This window comes from Hemibagrus wyckioides, linkage group LG07 (genome assembly GCF_019097595.1).
Source record: "Hemibagrus wyckioides isolate EC202008001 linkage group LG07, SWU_Hwy_1.0, whole genome shotgun sequence".
NCBI lineage: Eukaryota > Metazoa > Chordata > Actinopteri > Siluriformes > Bagridae > Hemibagrus > Hemibagrus wyckioides.
In genome coordinates, this window is record NC_080716.1 from 10,559,338 (window position 1) to 10,576,942 (window position 17,605).

A 17,605-nucleotide genomic window follows, 5' to 3' on the forward strand; every position below is an offset into this window, starting at 1 on the left:
ACATTCACATGAATGCCAGGACACTGGGTTTTCCAGCAGAATTATATCTTGACATGTCTCATTGTAACAAGATAATTAGTGGTAATTCAGTAAAGAGTCATTATATATTTGTTCATTATTTACATTGTATGTACAACAGTAATATACAGACATGTTGGATGAAACACTGTGGCATGAGGTTATTTTGAGAATAGCAAAGTATTAGAGTAGATGTCCAGTTGAATGTACTGGACATGTATGTTTGTGGTGTGATCTGGACCCTGGTGTAAGAAAGGTGGCCGCTAGGTGTCGCTCTTTCTCCCCACGCTACAGAGTCACAGATCAGAGAAGAACTCAGGAGACTGCGGCTTGTCACTACATGGCGGTAACGCAGCACATTGCGGTATTATTCCTCAACTGTTATCTATGCTTTTTTTAATCTGTTCCGTAGATTTCGTCTGCTAGGTGCGCCTTCATTTAAAATCCCTGCGATCGATAGATATAAATATGTATATACACACAGTTTTATCAGTTCGCAGGGATCGGTAGCTCTGATTGTGTTCAAACGAGGCCTTCCACAAAAAGCAGCGCGGATCATTAGCGGCTAACGTTAGCACAGTCTTCAACATGTGTATAAATCCAGAAATGAATTTTTAGCGTTTTAATTCAGAGTGATGCGATTAACTGATGTGTATGGGAAGTGAGGTTGCTAGCCTGGAGAGAGAGAGAGAGTACATATATACATATATATACACACGCGGCCCCGTACATTCAAACACCACTAGCATTAGCGAGCTAACTCCGTTCAACCAAGTACAGTGTGAATTAAACCAAAAAAACTGACGCTACAGTATGTGATACGAATGTACCGGTTAAAGCGCGTATTCTCGTTCATACTAAAACTAAAACTAAACGCTGATGTAGATATGTCCGTGTTGGAGAAAGCTGTAGAGCCGAGCAGCACTGTTAGCGGCCATTTACGCTTGAATCGCTGCAGCGAAGGCTAATGCTAGCCGGTTAGCTAATGCTAGTAAGCGTGCAGCTTTTGTGTGTGTTTTTTGGTTTTTTTATTGTTTACGCAGCCAGAACACGACCTCACAATGTCTTTAGTAGTAAAATAAAAGAAGTGGCGGTAAGTTAGACGTGTCTGCTTTAAGGTACATTAGCAAACGGAGTCAGTTTAGAGCTGAACGATATATCGTTTGTTATTCGGTATCACGATACTGATATCGCGGAAAGCGATAATATCGCCAACGGGTTAAGCTTTTGTCATGTTTTGCAAGTATTCTAAGTTTAGGCTTTAACGGTGTATAGTAATATCACATTCTGTTCTCAGGTTTAAGCTGGATTTAAATATCACACAATGTAAACATGTTCCTTGGTTGCGATTGGTGGTGAAATGAATGTGTGATGTGCTCAGTGGCTAGCCGGTTTAGTTTACCAAAGTCAGCAATAGGAGGACGTTATTCAGTCCCGACCAAGATTTTTCTACTTATTCGTAATATAGGGAGGTTTTGGGGGGTTTTTTGTGTGTGGTGAAATTGCAAGCACATGATTCTTCTTTTAAAATACCACCAGCAAAGTAATTGCTTGTGTACACTACGGGATGTGTGACTCGAAGAGAGCCTAGGCTGAAATTGTGTTGTGATGACGCGTCTTGTCCCAAATCTGTGATCATTTGAAAAAATTGCAAGCTCGGCGGGATGATATGCAGTTTGCTGTATTTTGCAATCGCAGAAATGAGCCACACAATCCGGGAGAGACAGGTATAGGATTATACAAATGTCACACGATGGACAGAGTAACGAAACTTGCTCCAGAACTTAAGTTATCCTTCTTCCCTCAAACTCACTTTGAATAATGTTTGTACACGAGCCTGGCTGGTGCTGACTGAAGTAAACAGAGCATCGTGTTTTCTTTAGTCTCAGAGGATCTTATCAGAAATGGAAACTTGCGTGTTCCCGCTCTCTGTGAGAGAATTCTGCTGGGGTTTAATTAGGATCGTCTCGCGCAAAAGATCTCAAAAGACTGCTGATACCTAGCACACGCACACCTCAGCTTTAATAGATAAAATGCCTCAGTGGATATCTGTGAGGCTTTTGGTCAGTCTAGTGGACTATGAGGTTTATGTGTCTGTAGCATCAGTAATCGTATGTTATTGTATGTGTGTAAAGCATTTTGATGTTGAAACAGCTTGTAAATTTATCATTTCTTGATGTCATCAGCTTTAGATTTAGCTGAGAAATTGTGAGCGAGCGTTGTGCCGAGCACTTCACCACTGCCATCTCAACCCTGGTCGCCTCAGTCAGTCAGAGCCTCGTAGGTGAGTATGTACATTTGGAGATGTATTTTTTTTTTTTATCCTATTTTGTTTTCTTCTCTTTTTTTTCCCACCAGTAAATTCTAAGAAACTGAACTGCCAACATTTGTGGTTTAACCATAATGTTGAACAGGTATGCAGGAACCACTATCTTAAAACTTACTTTCTGCTTTCTAAGACCAAAACACCCAGAGATAAGCTGATTCATTGAAGGCTAAAGAGGTGTTTAGTTACTTCACACAAACTTTATCGACTCTGACTTGTGTGAGGCTTCAGTCTTGTGAGCGGATGGACAGTAAGAAAGTCCGTGAAAATCATATCATTAAGTAGCTGTTTAGAAGACTTTTGTCTTGTTAAGATTTCGTGCTTTCTTCCTGTCGGCTAGAGAATTCTCGTCCACGATGTCAACACTTCTGTAGACTGTATAACAAGTAAACACTTGGTTTAACACAGAAAGCATTAATTAGTCACACACTCAGGTTTAAAAATATCACATGCTCATACACTGTGTACGGTTACTCCATGTAACGTTTGCACTGGTCCACTTCTGTACATCCTGCACTATTATACAGGGTTTTTTGATCATGTTTATTCTCCTAGTTTTCATAGGTTCTTTGTTGCATCATATTCCTATGCGTTAATACACCAAGCCAAATTCCTTACTCATGTAAAACCCACAGTACTTGGCAATAAAGCTGAGTCTGCACTATTGTGGAGCAGTGTGTTCATGCTGACAATTTCAACAAGAAGAATTACACATCATGTACCTGGATTCATCCAACAAAAGAAGGGGGGGGGGCGGAGCTACCAGGCCCTGGCGCTTGGATAAGGAAATATTTTTAAGATGGCTGACGACACTCCGGTGGATAAGACATCTTACTGATGTGCTTTAAACTAGTCCGTGTGATTGATTAGTGTGTCAACATTTAAAAAAAATTCATATTCTGTTAAAGCTAGCGGCGTCACATTATGTGCTCTTAATGTCATTTGCAAACAACTTATAGTGTTTATACTAACCTTCCAAGATTCATACACTAGATGGTAGAGTGGTTAGTGTAGAGTACATCATTTAGGATGCAGTTTATGCATTCACGTTTGTTCTTTGTCTGTCTGTCGGCTGCTACAGAGAGGCAAATCTCTGATGATGGAGAATGGTCAAGGCACAGGCTCCAAGCTGGCCCTGCCACCCCTCACTCCAGAACAGCAGGAGGCACTGCAGAGGGTAATGTGGTTAGACTTTATTTTGTATGCAGATGCTAATGTTTATGATTTTATTAGATGTGCACAGTATAATTCACGTTATTGCTCAATTATAGCAGTCTTAAGTAATGCACATTTTATCTGGCCAGGTGTTTTCAGCTTTAGGTGCTGGAAGGAAGCAGACTTCTTGCCAAAATCAAATTCCGATTATTTTTCTACTAGCGATAATTCGGCGATCCTGCACTCGTAAAGCTAACCCATAGCTGATCTTTTACTTTGCAGGCGAAGAAATATGCTATGGAGCAGAGCATTAAGAGTGTCCTGGTGAAGCAAACCATAGCTCACCAACAGCAGCAGCTTACTAACCTGCAGGTGAGCAAAGAGAAATATTCACTCTGGTAAAGCCTGTGTTCCGCACTACCACCGTGTTAAATATGTTGGTCAACATCCATAAACACGTCTGTTAGGGGCGTCGGGCACATAAGTGGTCTGTTTTTTTTTTATCCCCAAGACATCTTACCATTTTAGAGTGGCTGACCTAGACCAATTAATGTTCATTTAATACTCAGTCCTGTATTTATTACTGTTTATAAACATGTAGGAGTCAGAGACGGGGTTGGAGGAGGCAGCTGGTTAGGTGACTCCCTCAGAGAAGCACTGATACTGCTTTAAAAAAAATACACCAATAAGATAATTGGGCTTTCTTCTTCTCTGGTGCATTGTTAGAAAGAAATTTGTGGTCCACAGTTCCATATGCACTCACTGGTCACTTTATTAGGAACACCCGCCTGTTCATGAAGTTATTCAGTCGGCGATCATATTAGCAGCAGGAAAAGTTTTTCCAATATTTATCTGTTCAGTTCGGCCGAGCCTGTGCCCATGACGGCTTCAGATCCCTGTTCTTGGCTGACAGGAGCAGCACCTGATAAGGCTTTCTCCTCTTGTAGCTCAGCCACCTCAAGGTTTGACACGTTGTATATTCTGAGATGCGTTTCTGCATACCAAGTTGGTAGTCTTTGTGCTCGTGTAGCCTTCATGTCAGTTTTCATCCACAGAGCTGTGGCTCACCGGATGTCTTGTTTTTTCACACCGTACTTTACAAACTCGAGAGACTGTTGAAAATCTCCGGAGATCAGCTGTTTCTGTAACGCTCAAACCAGTCCTTCTTAAAGATCACATTGTCCTCCATTCTGACATTTGATCCAAAGCTCTGGAGCGTTTGTTTCGGCACGAGTCGACGCATGCTGCCACATGACCGGCTGATTACATCATTACATGAATGAGGTGTTCCTATTAAAGTGGTCAGTGAGTGTATAGGTTGTTTTAATCTTATTTCAAACAATATACATTTCAGTATTAGTACAACTGAACCACACTTAAAACTGACTGAATGGACAACGAGCAATGACGTCCATTCAGCCAGCTTTAAGTGTGGTTCAGTTGTGGGGCTCATTATTAATTAGACTAGGTGAAGCTGTAAACTAAGCAGGAAACGGTTCAGTTACAGATTAGACTGCAACACTTTTCTTCTGTCTGGAATCTGATATGTCTTGCAAAAGAAATAAAAACATATCTAACCTACTTTTCAGCACTTTTCCATTTTACTGTGTTTCAGATGGCAGCAGTGACTATGGGCTTTGGAGATCCTCTCTCACCCTTTCAATCGGTCAATAGAATATTAAACTATTTCTTTCTCTATGCGCATTTTTGACACTATGACATTTGGTGCTATGACTGAGTGACATACCAGGCCAGATATACAAAAGCTGATGACCAGACATTTGTCTCAGCATATTTCAAAAGCAGACATGGCTTTTTCTGGGGTTGTTTTTCTTTCTTTCTTTCTTTTGTTTGGTTTGTGTATGTGGTTGGTCACTCATTTCATCACAGGTTGCCAGGTCTCACATGCCTTTTACAGCTCTATATTTTGCACTAGTGCAGACTGTATTTGGGCCCAGGTGTTTTTAGGTGAGAGAAGGATATTTTGCTAGCCCGGGTCTACACAACCTCAACCTTTAAAATGAATCAACTCTTACTGTGATCACATTCCAGTGATTATTACCACATATAGACTCCATGTGCGAGTGAGGGTGTGTGTGTGTGTGTGTGCTGGGGATGTTGCAAATCCATGTCTCCTTTGTAAATATGCTGTGAACTATCAGAGCCAGCTTGGTGGGATGTATAACAAGGCTAGCCAAGACAAAGCACCCAGCAGCCAAAACAAAACACATAGGTTTGTTTAGGTAGGGAAACATTTCCTAACGTTTGTAATTAAAGGAGGACAAAAAAAAACCTGTGTACATTAATTATTAGGTTATGTGGTTTGTGCAGATTCGCCCTTCCTCTTGGAGAATTCCAGCGTAAGTCCAAAAGCCACCAAAGGAGGCACCTCAGGTTTCAGCTCATAATTGTGGTTTTGATGGTATGCTTTTGTTGAAATTGTCTTGTTGGAAACTTTGCACTCCAGGTTAGTCATAACTGTACATGTTTTGAAATGTGTGCTGTGCAGGCTCAAAGTAAAACCCCCCTGAGCTCACTGTTAAACAGAAGGGCTTCTCTGCATCTACTCTAACTCCCTGGCATTTATGCTTAAGTTGTAAGTTCATACACATAAGCATATGAAACCCAAAAGAGGACTAGAATTAGGCAATTTGTTTGAAATTGTAGTCAAGATTTTTGTTTTTTTTTTTTTGTCTGTTTTGTGTTTTTTGCTGTCTCGTTTTGTCGAACATTCTTCAGCAGCCAGCGTTCTCTCTCTCTGTCTCTCCCCTACATGACACCAGGTGGCAGCACAGAGGCAGCGAGCTCTCGCCATCATGTGCCGCGTCTATGTGGGCTCCATCTATTACGAGCTCGGTGAGGACACCATCCGGCAGGCTTTCGCGCCGTTCGGCCCAATCAAGAGCATCGACATGTCCTGGGACTCTGTCACCATGAAACACAAGGTATAGCCACACTTCCATATTTTCCGAGACTTCCACAAGTCCCTCATGTAGAAGTGAGGAATAAAGATGCAGTTCACAGAAGTTGTCCAGTATTAATTATTGCTGTTTGTTCGTCTGTCAGGGCTTCGCCTTTGTGGAGTACGAGGTGCCTGAGGCTGCTCAGCTGGCTCTGGAGCAGATGAACTCTGTGGTGCTGGGTGGAAGGAACATTAAGGTGGGTTCAAAAGCAAGCGGATTAGGGATTAGATCTATAAATAAAACTAGTAAGACGTGTGATATTTAAGCTCGGTTTGTGGTAAATCTTACTTAATCTTTTCTGCAGCTTGGGTGTAAACTGATGTTTCTTGTTTGTGGGCATTTCTTGACGCTGATCTCCGTATGTTAAAGGGGCAGTGCGTCATTTTTAGATCCCTCTTTATCAGAATGATGTATGTCAGGCAAGATGTCTTTTTAGATGAACAACCAACGGGTGATTATTTCTTCTTCGTTTTTGCAAGTCGCAAAAGATAATCTTGACTGTTAATAATTAATTACTTGAGAAATACTTATCTGTAACCTTTAAAATGCATACTGAGTATTAATGAGGTGGACTCCTCTGCTGTTCCAGCTTCTAACTACTCAGTAGTAACTATGATATTTTAATTCTCAGCACTTCTGTGTACTGTTAATGCTTCTTTCCTTATTTCTGTATCAGAAATGTACACCTAAATCCCAGATCTTCTTTTCTGAGCAGTTGCTTGGAGGCTGCCCCCATTTTCTGAGTAGAAGCCTCGTGTCTGTATTTATCTCGCTGTGTGTGTGTGTCTGACTGAGATTATGAATAAAGGCCTGTTCACGCCGGACATATTTTTCGAGAGGAATAACATTTACATTTGAGCGAGGGTTTCAGTCCACACCAGCTGCTTCAAAGCCATGTTAGAGGTACATAAAAGCTCGAACCCATGTGTTGCTCTGTTCTGAATTCAGATTTTAATTTTCCATGATAAATAAGTCACACATACACTACAGCACATTGAAATTCTTTCTTTGCATATCCCATCCTTGGGGGTTGGGGTTAAAGTGCAGGGTCAGCCATGATTCAGTGCACCCGGAGCAGGGTGGGTTGCTCAAAGGCCCTATGGTGGCAGCTTGGGGGTGCTGGGGCTTGAACCCTGTTCTTCCGGTCAACAACCCAGAGCCTTAACCACTTGAGCTACCACCACCCTGTGCTGTGACTGGCTGTTAAGGAAAAAGGTTCTCATTTCTTGGTGTAAATAAAGAAGCACCATGTTGTCTCTGTAGTGCAGGTGTAACATGTCTGGTGTGGATTGAAGGGGTTATTACAGCTGCAGCGCTTATGCGATGTGTCCGGTGTGAATTTGGGTTGAGTCTCTTGGGAGTCTAGCTGTGTGTGTGTGTGTATAAATGAGCGTGTCCTTGCTGACACTGGATTTTTGTGCTCTATCGGCCACACTGCTGTCCTGCTTTCTGTTTTGAAGCCCTGTTTCTGTAGGTAATGCAGAGACTGGGTGCGTGATGTATACGTGTGCTGCGCTCATACCAGAGTGTGCTCATGATGGGCTGTGCCTGGCTGCTGTCGCTTGGCCGCCCCACCTGCAGCACAGACACTGCACAGGCCACAGCTGACCATTACACATCAGCAGTCACATTACACACACTGGGACATTCAGCAACACAGACATACCACTGTACTACTTTTTCAGTTGGGGTTGGTTGACTTAGAGCTGGGGTTAATGTGTAATTTGCAGAAAAGGCTGACTGGTGTGCTAGATGATACTTATTAGTTTTAGTGGAATACCAAGTCATTATGTATTATGTATTTATTTGTGGGAGTATAATTAAGAAAGAAATCAGCTAGAAATCATAATTTTTGGCTCCTGTTATGGGAGCTGTAGGCACTGCTGAGGAAGGAATGAAGAGAAGATTTTGTAGTCGCATATCACGTATCCAGTGATTTCTTAAGCTATTTCCTGACATTACACACACCCATACACACACACCCACACACCCCACCCTCCCAAGCTCCTCATACACTAGTGCTCAGTTGCCCCTGTGCTGGTATGTATGCTGTAGGTAGGGCGGCCAGGTAACATCGGACAGGCGCAACCCATCATTGACCAGCTGGCAGAGGAGGCACGCGCATACAATCGCATCTATGTAGCCTCAGTGCACCCGGACCTGTCCGACGACGACATCAAGAGCGTTTTTGAGGCCTTCGGCAAGATTAAATCCTGCATGCTGGCCCGAGAGCACACTACAGGGAAGCACAAAGGCTACTGCTTCATCGGTGAGCAGACGCAGAGAGAAGCTCAAAGACTAGTCGGTGCTTACATAGAGAGATGTCATGTTACTGTGACTGGCTGTTAAGGAAAAATGTTCTTGGTGTAAATCATTTGGTGCATGGGTTATATATGTTTACAAAGGATTTGATGTAGTCTTGCTAGTCTTTTCTTAGTAGTAATTCTAGTCTATTAATGTTGTCTTGTGATGTCTTGACTGAATCATTGGGACATTGTGACTCCAATTTCTTGTCTGTGTGGGTAGAATATGAAAAGCCCCAGTCAGCAATAGATGCAGTGTCCTCCATGAACCTGTTTGACCTGGGAGGTCAGTACCTGAGGGTGGGGAAGGCCGTGACCCCTCCCATGCCCCTGCTGACCCCAACCACCCCCGGAGGTTTGCCGCCTGCTGCAGCTGTGGCTGCCGCTGCCGCCACTGCTAAAATCACAGCCCAGGTGAGTGTTTGCAGCTCTGCTGAAGAGATGTTTAGATCAGCAGACCTGCCAGGCTTCATGCGTTTTGTGTAGGAGCTCTGCATTTGAACATGACAGTACATTGGAATGAGTTATCACACAAAGATGTACCAAAAGAGCACTTATGTACCCCCTCCCCATAACAGCATTAAAAATGGAGGCTGATCTAATGGACATATCAATCTGGACTAATTGACAGTAGTGCATGTGTCTAATTCGCTTTCACCTTGACTCAGTGTTCCTGCTTAAAAGACGCAGTGAAGTGGTGCTCTTGCTTTCTGTCAAGGAGAGTGTTTCGAGTTCGTTAATGTGACTTCACATCCATCAGCATAATGGAAACTTTAGACAAGTATATAGTTAACTGTTTTAGGGATGCTGACAAAAATGGTACCACTCAGATTTGTGAATTTGTGTGAATACTAGATAAGTCTGCCCTTGTGGAAGCAACATGGATTCTGCAAGGGATTTTAGACAAGTCTGTACTGTTATGCTTATTTTGCAGCACTACACACTATTCCTCTTCAGGGTTTGCAAGTCTCTGTGTATTTTTACTTTGTCGCATGATTTTCTGTGACTTTAAATCTGTATTTACTTTTTCTTAGCTGTTCATTCATTCAGTAAAAGTCTTCCAGATTTGAATTAAACCTGCCTGACCTGTGTTAAGACATGGTTTTGACATTTTAGACAATCTTGTTTCATGACATTTTTCAACAGTTCTGTGTCTTGTGTTATGTGTGTGTGTGTGACGTGTTGTTTAGGAGGCTGTTGCAGGGGCATCCGTGCTGGGCTCTTTGACGTCTCCCGCTCAGCTCCTCAGCCAGCAGATGGGACTCCCTCAGGCTGTTCTGGCAGCTCAGGCCCCAGGCTTAATCACAGGTCTGATGCTCGATTTATTTATCAGTAGAACATGATTGTTTTGGATCTTTTAATGCTTACTAACAAAATGCTACCACTCACGTTTTTCCCCCCTCTCTCCTTTGCAAGGTGTCACACCCGTTCGGCCGACTCTGCCCGTGGTGCCTCAGGTGGGGCTGGTAAACCCCGTGTTGGCGTCACCACCCATCACAACCAGTTCCACATCCACAGGAACGCCAACAAGCACGACCCAGCAGCAGCCTGAGGTTAAGAGGGAGGTACAGGACAAGCAGCAGGAGAAAGATGAAGCTCGAGCAGACGCTGTAGAGCAAAGAAGCATGAATGAGCAGGAGCAGATCAGAAGCAGTGAGGGCAGCCCCACAGTCACACACTCAGGGGTGAGTGAAGAGCTGGTGTGAGACGGCAAATTAGGGCATAGCTAAAAAAAAAAAATACAGGTGGTGGTTTAGTTCTTTTTATAAGTGTAATATTTTTAACTTGATGTATTTGACTAAGATGTATGTCTTCATCATAACACCTGAATTTTTTTTTTCTTCTTCTTCTTTGCTGAAGTCATTATTTATTGATCACATCGATTTGTTTGGCTGAAACACGTTTCCCTGACCCAATGCATAACATTGCCAGATATTTTCTCCTGCATTGATGACCCATTCAGAGAGCAACCAGAGAAATTGTCCACCCTGTGAGAGTGTGTCCTTCCATCTTTAGCGTCAGGAAACTGAAGGCATTTCTGTTCGCTCAACAGCTGAATTGATTGCAATAAGACAGCTCATCACTTACTGGATCATTTTGATGAGCTGTTCTTGGGGGAATAGACACTAGATGTCCCCTTAATTACGTACTTATACAATATTTTGTTGTAACAATAGTGTGAGTAGTTGGTTCACCGAAAAAATACCTGGGTGATGCACTTATTCAACGGAAGGAAAAAAAACAGATTGTGGGATGTTTGGTACTTCATTCACTCAACACAGATTTGCATACGCAGTTGAAAAGGGTGACAGTCCAGTGGACAATACATCTTACAAATGTCTTTTAAATGAGCTGACGATGTGAGATTTATGTTTCAGCAACCATATTCTGCAGCATCATCATTTGTCCTTGTCCGAAACGGCTTAGTAAAAAAATTTTCTTTATTTGAGAGAACACTCCAATATTTATTTATTTTATTTAAACTTGACTTGATCCATTTTTTACTGACTCCTCTTGTTTCTGCTGTACAGTCTACAGTAATGGTGTTGCGCAACATGGTGGGTCCCGAAGACATAGACGACGACCTGGAGGGGGAGGTGACTGAGGAATGCGGGAAGTTTGGCACCGTGAATCGGGTCATCATCTACCAGGAACGTCAGGGCGAGGAAGACGACGCCGAGATCATTGTTAAGATCTTCGTGGAGTTTTCCGACAGTGGCGAAATGAATAAGGCCATCCAGGCGCTGAACAACCGGTGGTTTGCGGGTCGTAAGGTCGTGGCCGAAGTCTACGATCAGGAGCGTTTCAATAAAAGCGACCTTTCGGCATAAGACTGACCAATTCCCTGTCCACCCGCTCAAACTCATTCAGCCTCCACCACTGCTGCTCGAGTTTTGGGATTCTTTTAAACTTGTAATTATTTTTTTTATTGTGGTCAATAATAATATTGGGGACAATCCCAGTGGAGGGATTTCACTTAGAAAATATTTGTGCTTAATGGATTGTTTTTTGTTTTTGTTTTGGTCATCACCTACTGTGAAAGATTTTTCTTTTCTTTTTTTTTTTTTTTCAAATTTTCTAATTTGTTAATTCGGTTCCATTATTCTCTTATGCTCTGACCCTGAAACACCACCACCCTCCCTTTTTTTAAAACAAAAAACAAATGTTTTCCTTCACTAATGTTCTGTTAAGATTCTAAACATTGTATTGGAGTCATTGGTTCTGAATTTATCCAACAATAAATTCTTCAAATATGCCATTCTTACTGTTTGTGAATCACATGCTTGAGTTGAAACGGATTGTAAATGTGTTCTTAACACTGAGTCTAGATAGCCAGTGGAATATCTTGGTTTCAAACACCAGAATCCGATTCTTACATTTTTTTTTTTTTTTTTTTTTTAAGGGGAGCTGATGAGACGATCAGAAGTTCAGCAGTAGCACTTAAAGGAGCTTGAACCTGTGTAAGGAATCACTGAACTAACACCTAAATGCATAATTATTTTCACACTTTCACACAAACCTGGTCACCTCACTGACATCGGAAAAGCGACTTGCATCAAACAGTCAGTGTAAAATCAAGAGAGTAAACACTTTCAGGTATGAGGCAAGTATCACAATTACTCAATCATCAGGTTGTGGTGTATATGATCACTGTGTAGCCGCTCATCTATGGAGCCTGGAGCTTATCCTAGAAGACTTTACCCATTATAGGCCAAAGTCTCATTATGGACAATGTAGAGATGCCAGTGCATGTCTGTGGACTGGGGGAGGAAACCCCTGAAACTTCACACAGCACAGAGGTGGGAACCAAATCCCCAACCTTAGAGGTGTGAGGCAATCCTGTCCCCTGATTACTGTATATGACTGCTCTTATATCAAAATAAGCTGAAATGTTTGTTTAGTAATAATTACACAAGGAAATGTGTGGGAGGTGAATTACGAGCATCAAGACTTATAATTCTGATAGGACACAAACAGTGGGAGGCACACTTGCGTAACAAACTGATGAGTGCACTGTAGTAACTTTAGTGAGTCCAGTGCAAAGATTTAGTTTGCACATATTGAAGCAAGGTACACTATATTGCCAAAAGTGTTTGGATGTCTGCCTTTACATGCATGAGAATGTAATATGGAGTTGGCCCACCCTTTGCAGTTATATCAGCTTCAAATCTTCTGGGAAGGCTTTCCACAAGGTTTAGGAGTGTGTTTATGGGAATTTTTTGACCATTACACTAGAAGCACATTTGTGAGGTCAGACACTGATGTTGGATGAGAAGGTCTGGCTCGCAGTCTCCACTCTAATTCATCCCAAAGGTGTTCTATCAAGTTGGTGTCAGTACCCAGTCAAGTTCCTCCACACCAAACTCACTCATCCATGTCTTTATGGACCTTGCTTTGTGCACTGGTGCACAGTCATGTTGGAACAGGAAGGGGTCATCCCCAAACTGTTCCCACAAAGCATGAAATTGTCCAAAATGTCTTGGTATGCTGAAGCATTAAGAGTTCCTTTCACTGGAATTCCAAGCCCAACCCCTGAAAAACAACACCTGAATTCAAAGATTTGGAGGGGAGTCCCAAAACTTTTGGCAGTATGGTGTATTACACATAGAAATTACAATTTTGGTCATTTTTCTGACTTTTGGATAAATTGCTTCCCCCCCACTGTCTACAAAATAGCAAAATGTAATACAAACAATATTTATTTCCGTGTTCACACCTTCGATGACAGCTAGAAGCTCCACAAGGTTTAGGAGTGTGTTTATGGTATTCATGTTGGAAGAGGAAGGGGCCAGCTCCAAACTGTTCCCACAAAGTTGGGAGCATGAAATTGTCCAAAATGTCTTGGTATGCTGAAGCATTCAGAGTTCCTTTCACTGGAACTAAGGGGCCAAGCCCAGCTCCTGAAAAACAACCCCACACCATAATCCCCCCTCCACCAAACTTTACACTTGGCACAATGCAGTCAGACAAGTACAGTTCTCCTGGCAACCGCCAAACCCAGACTCGTCCATCAGATTGCCAGATGGAGAAGCGCGATTCGTCACTCCAGAGACCGCGTCTCCACTGCTCTAGAGTCCAGTGGCGGCGTGCTTTATACCACTGCATCCAACACTTTGCATTGCACTTGGTGATGTATGGCTTGGATGCAGCTGCTCGGCCATGGAAACCCATTCCATGAAGCTCTCTGCGCACTGTTCTTGAGCTAATCTGAAGGCCACATGAAGTTTGGAGGTCTGTAGCAATTGACTCTGCAGAAAGTTGGCGACCTCTTCGCACTATGTGCCTCAGCATCCGCTGACCCCGCTCCGTCAGTTTACGTGGCCTACCACTTCGTGGCTGAGTTGCTGTCGTTCCCAAACACTTCCACGTTCTTATAATACAGCTGACAGTTGACTGTGGAATATTTAGGAGCGAGGAAATTTCACGACTGGATTTGGCATCCTATGGCAAGGATGGCAAGGGTGGCATCCTATCACAGTTCCACGCTGGAATTCACTGAGCTCCTGAGAGCGACCCATTCTTTCACAAATGTTTGTAAAAACAGTCTGCATGCCTAGGTGCTTGATTTTATACACCTGTGGCCATGGAAGTGATTGGAACACCTGATTCTGATTATTTGGATGGGTGAGCGAATACTTTTGGCAATATAGTGTATATCACAGAAAAAGCTTGCTTTTGTTAATCGATATCATCCTGTACATTATGATACACCGACCAGGCATTACATTGAGCAGTGACAGGTGAAGTGAATAACACTGATTATCTCCTCATCATGGCACCTGTTAGTGGGTGGGATATATTAGGCAGCAAGTGAACATTTTGTCCTCAAAGTTGATGTGTTAGAAGCAGGAAAAATGGGCAAGTGTAAGGACGACTGGATCAGAGCATCTCAAAAACTGCAGCTCTTGTGGGGTGTTCCCGGTCTGCAGTGGTCAGTATCTATCAAACGTGGTCCAAGGAAGGAACAGTGGTGAACCAGAGACAGGGTCATGGGTGGCCAATGTTCACTGACGCACGTGAAGAGTGAAGGCTGGCCCGTGTGATCCGATCCAACAGACGAGCTACTGTTGATCAACTTGCTGAAGAAGTTAATGCTGGTTCTGATAGAAAGGTGTCAGGATACACAGTGCATGATGGGTCAGGGCTGCTTTGGCAGCAAAAGGAGGACCAACACAATATTAGGCAGGTGGTCATAATGGTCGGTGTATGTCCTAGAAAAAGCTGGCTTTTGTTAATAGATATCATCCTGTACATTATGATATACTACATCAATTCCCTTTATTAATACATATACCTTTATTAATCGTATCGACTAGACTCTGGGAGGTGGTAGTTAGGTGGTTAAAGTGTTGGACTATTAATCGGAAGGCAGTGAGTACAAATTGAGCAAGGCTTCTACATAACCCTCAATTGCTCAGTTGTATAAATGAGATAAATGTAAGTAGCTCTGGATCAGGTCATCTGCCAAATGCTGGAAATGTTAAGTCTTTAGAATGAATTAAACATTTCATCATTCAAAAAGTCTGGCTTTTTTGGTTTTATTAAATTGATGCACACTGAATTAGATACACCGTCCAAGATGAATTCACCTGTAGTATCATGCATTTAAAAACAGCTTATTCTGCACCCCTTTATCACCCCTTTCTTAGACACGCCATTACTAGTTAAAACAGCAATATAATGCCATCAATTATTTAATAGCCTACAGATTATTGCGTGGTGAAAAAAAAAGATCATAGATGAAGCTATCTAATAATATTGCGAAACGGCTTATCTGAATCGGAAAGGCCCTCCTGACCGCTAGGCGTCATGATCCGACTCAACCGTTTACGCCAGACGATGCGTCGGAGAAATATTTACTTTTCCCACACGTTTTCTGGAGCGCCCTGTTTTCTCTGACACGATTGGCTAGCTGCGTGTCACGTCCTGCGCTGGGATTGGTCAATATTTCAAAACGGCGACGAGCATGAGGCGGGGTCTAGCCGAATACGGGTGTGGAAGAATGACGCCGTGACGACTCTCTGTAGTCAAAACGTTGAGGCGTAGTTTGGGGGGAATGGACTGGTAAACGCGAAGCTCCAGTTGACTCAGTACCTGAAGATTTGGCTACAAAAAGCTGGAAACTCCCTGGAGCGTGAGCCGCAGCTTAGGCGACATTAATTGCAGCCATATGAGTAACGACGAAACAGATATTGTTCGTGGCGATAGCGCTTGCTTGCGGACGCGTCTGGGACTTTGTTGGGCGCAGCGGAGGGGCACAAAGCCGGCGGAGGCTGAAGAGCTGCCTTACGGCTGAGAGCGCCTACTAACTAACTAACTAACTAACTACTCTGTTTCAGCTCGACGAATAACATTTTACTGTTTTATCGCTTTTAGTAAGAGTCGCCTTGTTGTTTTTATCACACAGTTAGCATTGTGTTAAAGTGACTAGCTTAAACGTGAACGCTTTTAAACCTCTGGCTAGTTAGCCTGATAGCCTCACAACAACAACAACAGCAGCAGCGTCTTCTCTCTGCTGCATCTCATATGCACGCTTCGTTATAACTGAACTAAGGGGTTTTCAAACGCAACCATTTTATAGCTGTGAATGAAATAAAGCAGAACCTTTGTGGAGGTCAGTTTCGGTCATTTTAGTTAGCGATTAGCTCAGTCCAGTGTTTTAAAACCAGAGATGTGAATGAACTAGAAACTAAAACTTTTCCCTAAAAGGATACAGGGTTGAATTTGTTAAAGGAGAGGAAGGCTCGAGGAGAGAGATTCTCGGTTTGGACTGGTTCATAGTGTTTTTTTTTTTGCTCTGGAAGTGAAAGCTCTCTCTGGGATTTTCCACACGCCGTGTTTGCCTTTTCGCGTCTCTAATGCGGAGGCCCTGATCAGCCCCGGCGGCCCGCCATGCTCAAGTGCATCCCTCTCTGGCGGTGTAACCGCCACGTTGAGTCGGTGGATAAGCGGCACTGCTCTCTGAACACCGTCCCTGATGAGATCTACCGCTACACCCGCAGCCTGGAGGAGCTCCTGCTCGATGCCAACCAGCTCCGAGAACTTCCCAAGGTAAGAGAGGCTCTACTGCATCATTATGATGTTCATGTCTAGGTAATAGGGTCGAGCTGCATTACTGATGGCCACTGATGTCATGGATGCACTATATTGGCAAAAGTTTTGGGACACCCCTCCAATTCATTGAATTCAGGTGTTGGACTTGGCCCTTTAGTTCCGGCGAAAGGAACTCTTAATGCTTCAGTATACCAAGACATTTTGGACAGTTTCAAGCTGCCAACTTTGTGGGAACAGTTTGGGACGACCCCTTCCTGTTCCAACATGACTGTACACCAGTGCACAAAGCAAGGTCCATAAAGACATGGATGAGTGAGTTTGGTGTGGTGGAACTGACCTCAACCTGATAGAATTAGAGCGGAGACTGCCAGTCAGACCTTCTCGTCCAGCATCAGTGCCTGACCTCACAAATGCGCTTCTTGAGGAATGGTCAAAAATTCCCATAAACACACTCCTAAACCTTGTGGAAAGCCTTCCCAGAGGAGCTGAAGCTGTTATAGCTGCACAGGATGGGCCAACTCCATATTACATTCATGTGCACGTAAAGGCAGACGTCCCAGTATTGGCCTGGCTCACAGTCTCCGCTCTAAGGAATCAGTCAAGGCCAGTCAAATTCCTCCACACCAAACTCACTCATCCATGTCTTTATGGACCTTGCTTTGTGCACTGGTGCACAGTCATGTTGGAACAGGAAGGGGTCATCCCCAAACTGTTCCCACAAAGTTGGGAGCATGAAATTGTCCAAAATGTCTTGGTATGCTGAAGCATTAAGAGTTCCTTTCACT

The 17,605-nt window shown here is 43.2% G+C and overlaps 2 protein-coding genes across 20 annotated transcripts in view; both read left to right on the forward strand.

Annotated features, from left to right (window-relative positions):
* The first annotated feature begins 290 nt into the window (after nucleotides 1-290).
* puf60b (poly-U binding splicing factor b) lies at nucleotides 291-12,022 on the forward strand. 4 transcript variants are annotated; one of them, XM_058394475.1, is made up of 12 exons: nucleotides 291-382; nucleotides 2,205-2,302; nucleotides 3,426-3,521; nucleotides 3,782-3,871; nucleotides 5,115-5,165; nucleotides 6,283-6,444; nucleotides 6,566-6,662; nucleotides 8,522-8,731; nucleotides 8,989-9,179; nucleotides 9,956-10,073; nucleotides 10,182-10,450; nucleotides 11,297-12,022. In XM_058394475.1, the coding sequence occupies exons 3-12, from the start codon at nucleotides 3,441-3,443 to the stop codon at nucleotides 11,594-11,596; spliced, it is 1,569 nt and encodes a 522-aa protein (XP_058250458.1). In that variant the 5' UTR covers nucleotides 291-382; nucleotides 2,205-2,302; nucleotides 3,426-3,440; the 3' UTR covers nucleotides 11,597-12,022. The 4 variants fall into 4 exon arrangements, with proteins under 4 accessions (XP_058250458.1, XP_058250459.1, XP_058250460.1 ...); XM_058394476.1 differs by having other exon boundaries at nucleotides 9,959-10,073; XM_058394477.1 differs by lacking the exon at nucleotides 5,115-5,165.
* A 3,764-nt stretch (nucleotides 12,023-15,786) lies between these two features.
* The window catches only part of scrib (scribble planar cell polarity protein), a 79,324-nt gene continuing 77,505 nt past the window's right edge, over nucleotides 15,787-17,605 (forward strand). For 15 of the 16 annotated variants that reach the window (XM_058394456.1, XM_058394463.1, XM_058394468.1 and 12 more), the window contains exon 1: nucleotides 15,787-16,817. In XM_058394456.1, the coding sequence (XP_058250439.1) occupies nucleotides 16,659-16,817 (159 nt within the window). In that variant the 5' untranslated portion in view covers nucleotides 15,787-16,658. The remainder of the gene's footprint in view (nucleotides 16,818-17,605) is intronic. The other variant, XM_058394470.1, reaches the window with a different exon arrangement.

Bases quoted from the DNA above. Each gene is read 5' to 3' on its own strand.
- puf60b (XM_058394475.1), top strand. From the start codon at position 3,441: ATGATGGAGAATGGTCAAGGCACAGGCTCCAAGCTGGCCCTGCCACCC. The intron at 3,522-3,781 runs GTAATGTGGTTA...TTTACTTTGCAG, and splicing joins AGCAGGAGGCACTGCAGAGG to GCGAAGAAATATGCTATGGA. The intron at 6,663-8,521 runs GTTCAAAAGCAA...TGCTGTAGGTAG, and splicing joins TGGAAGGAACATTAAGGTGG to GGCGGCCAGGTAACATCGGA.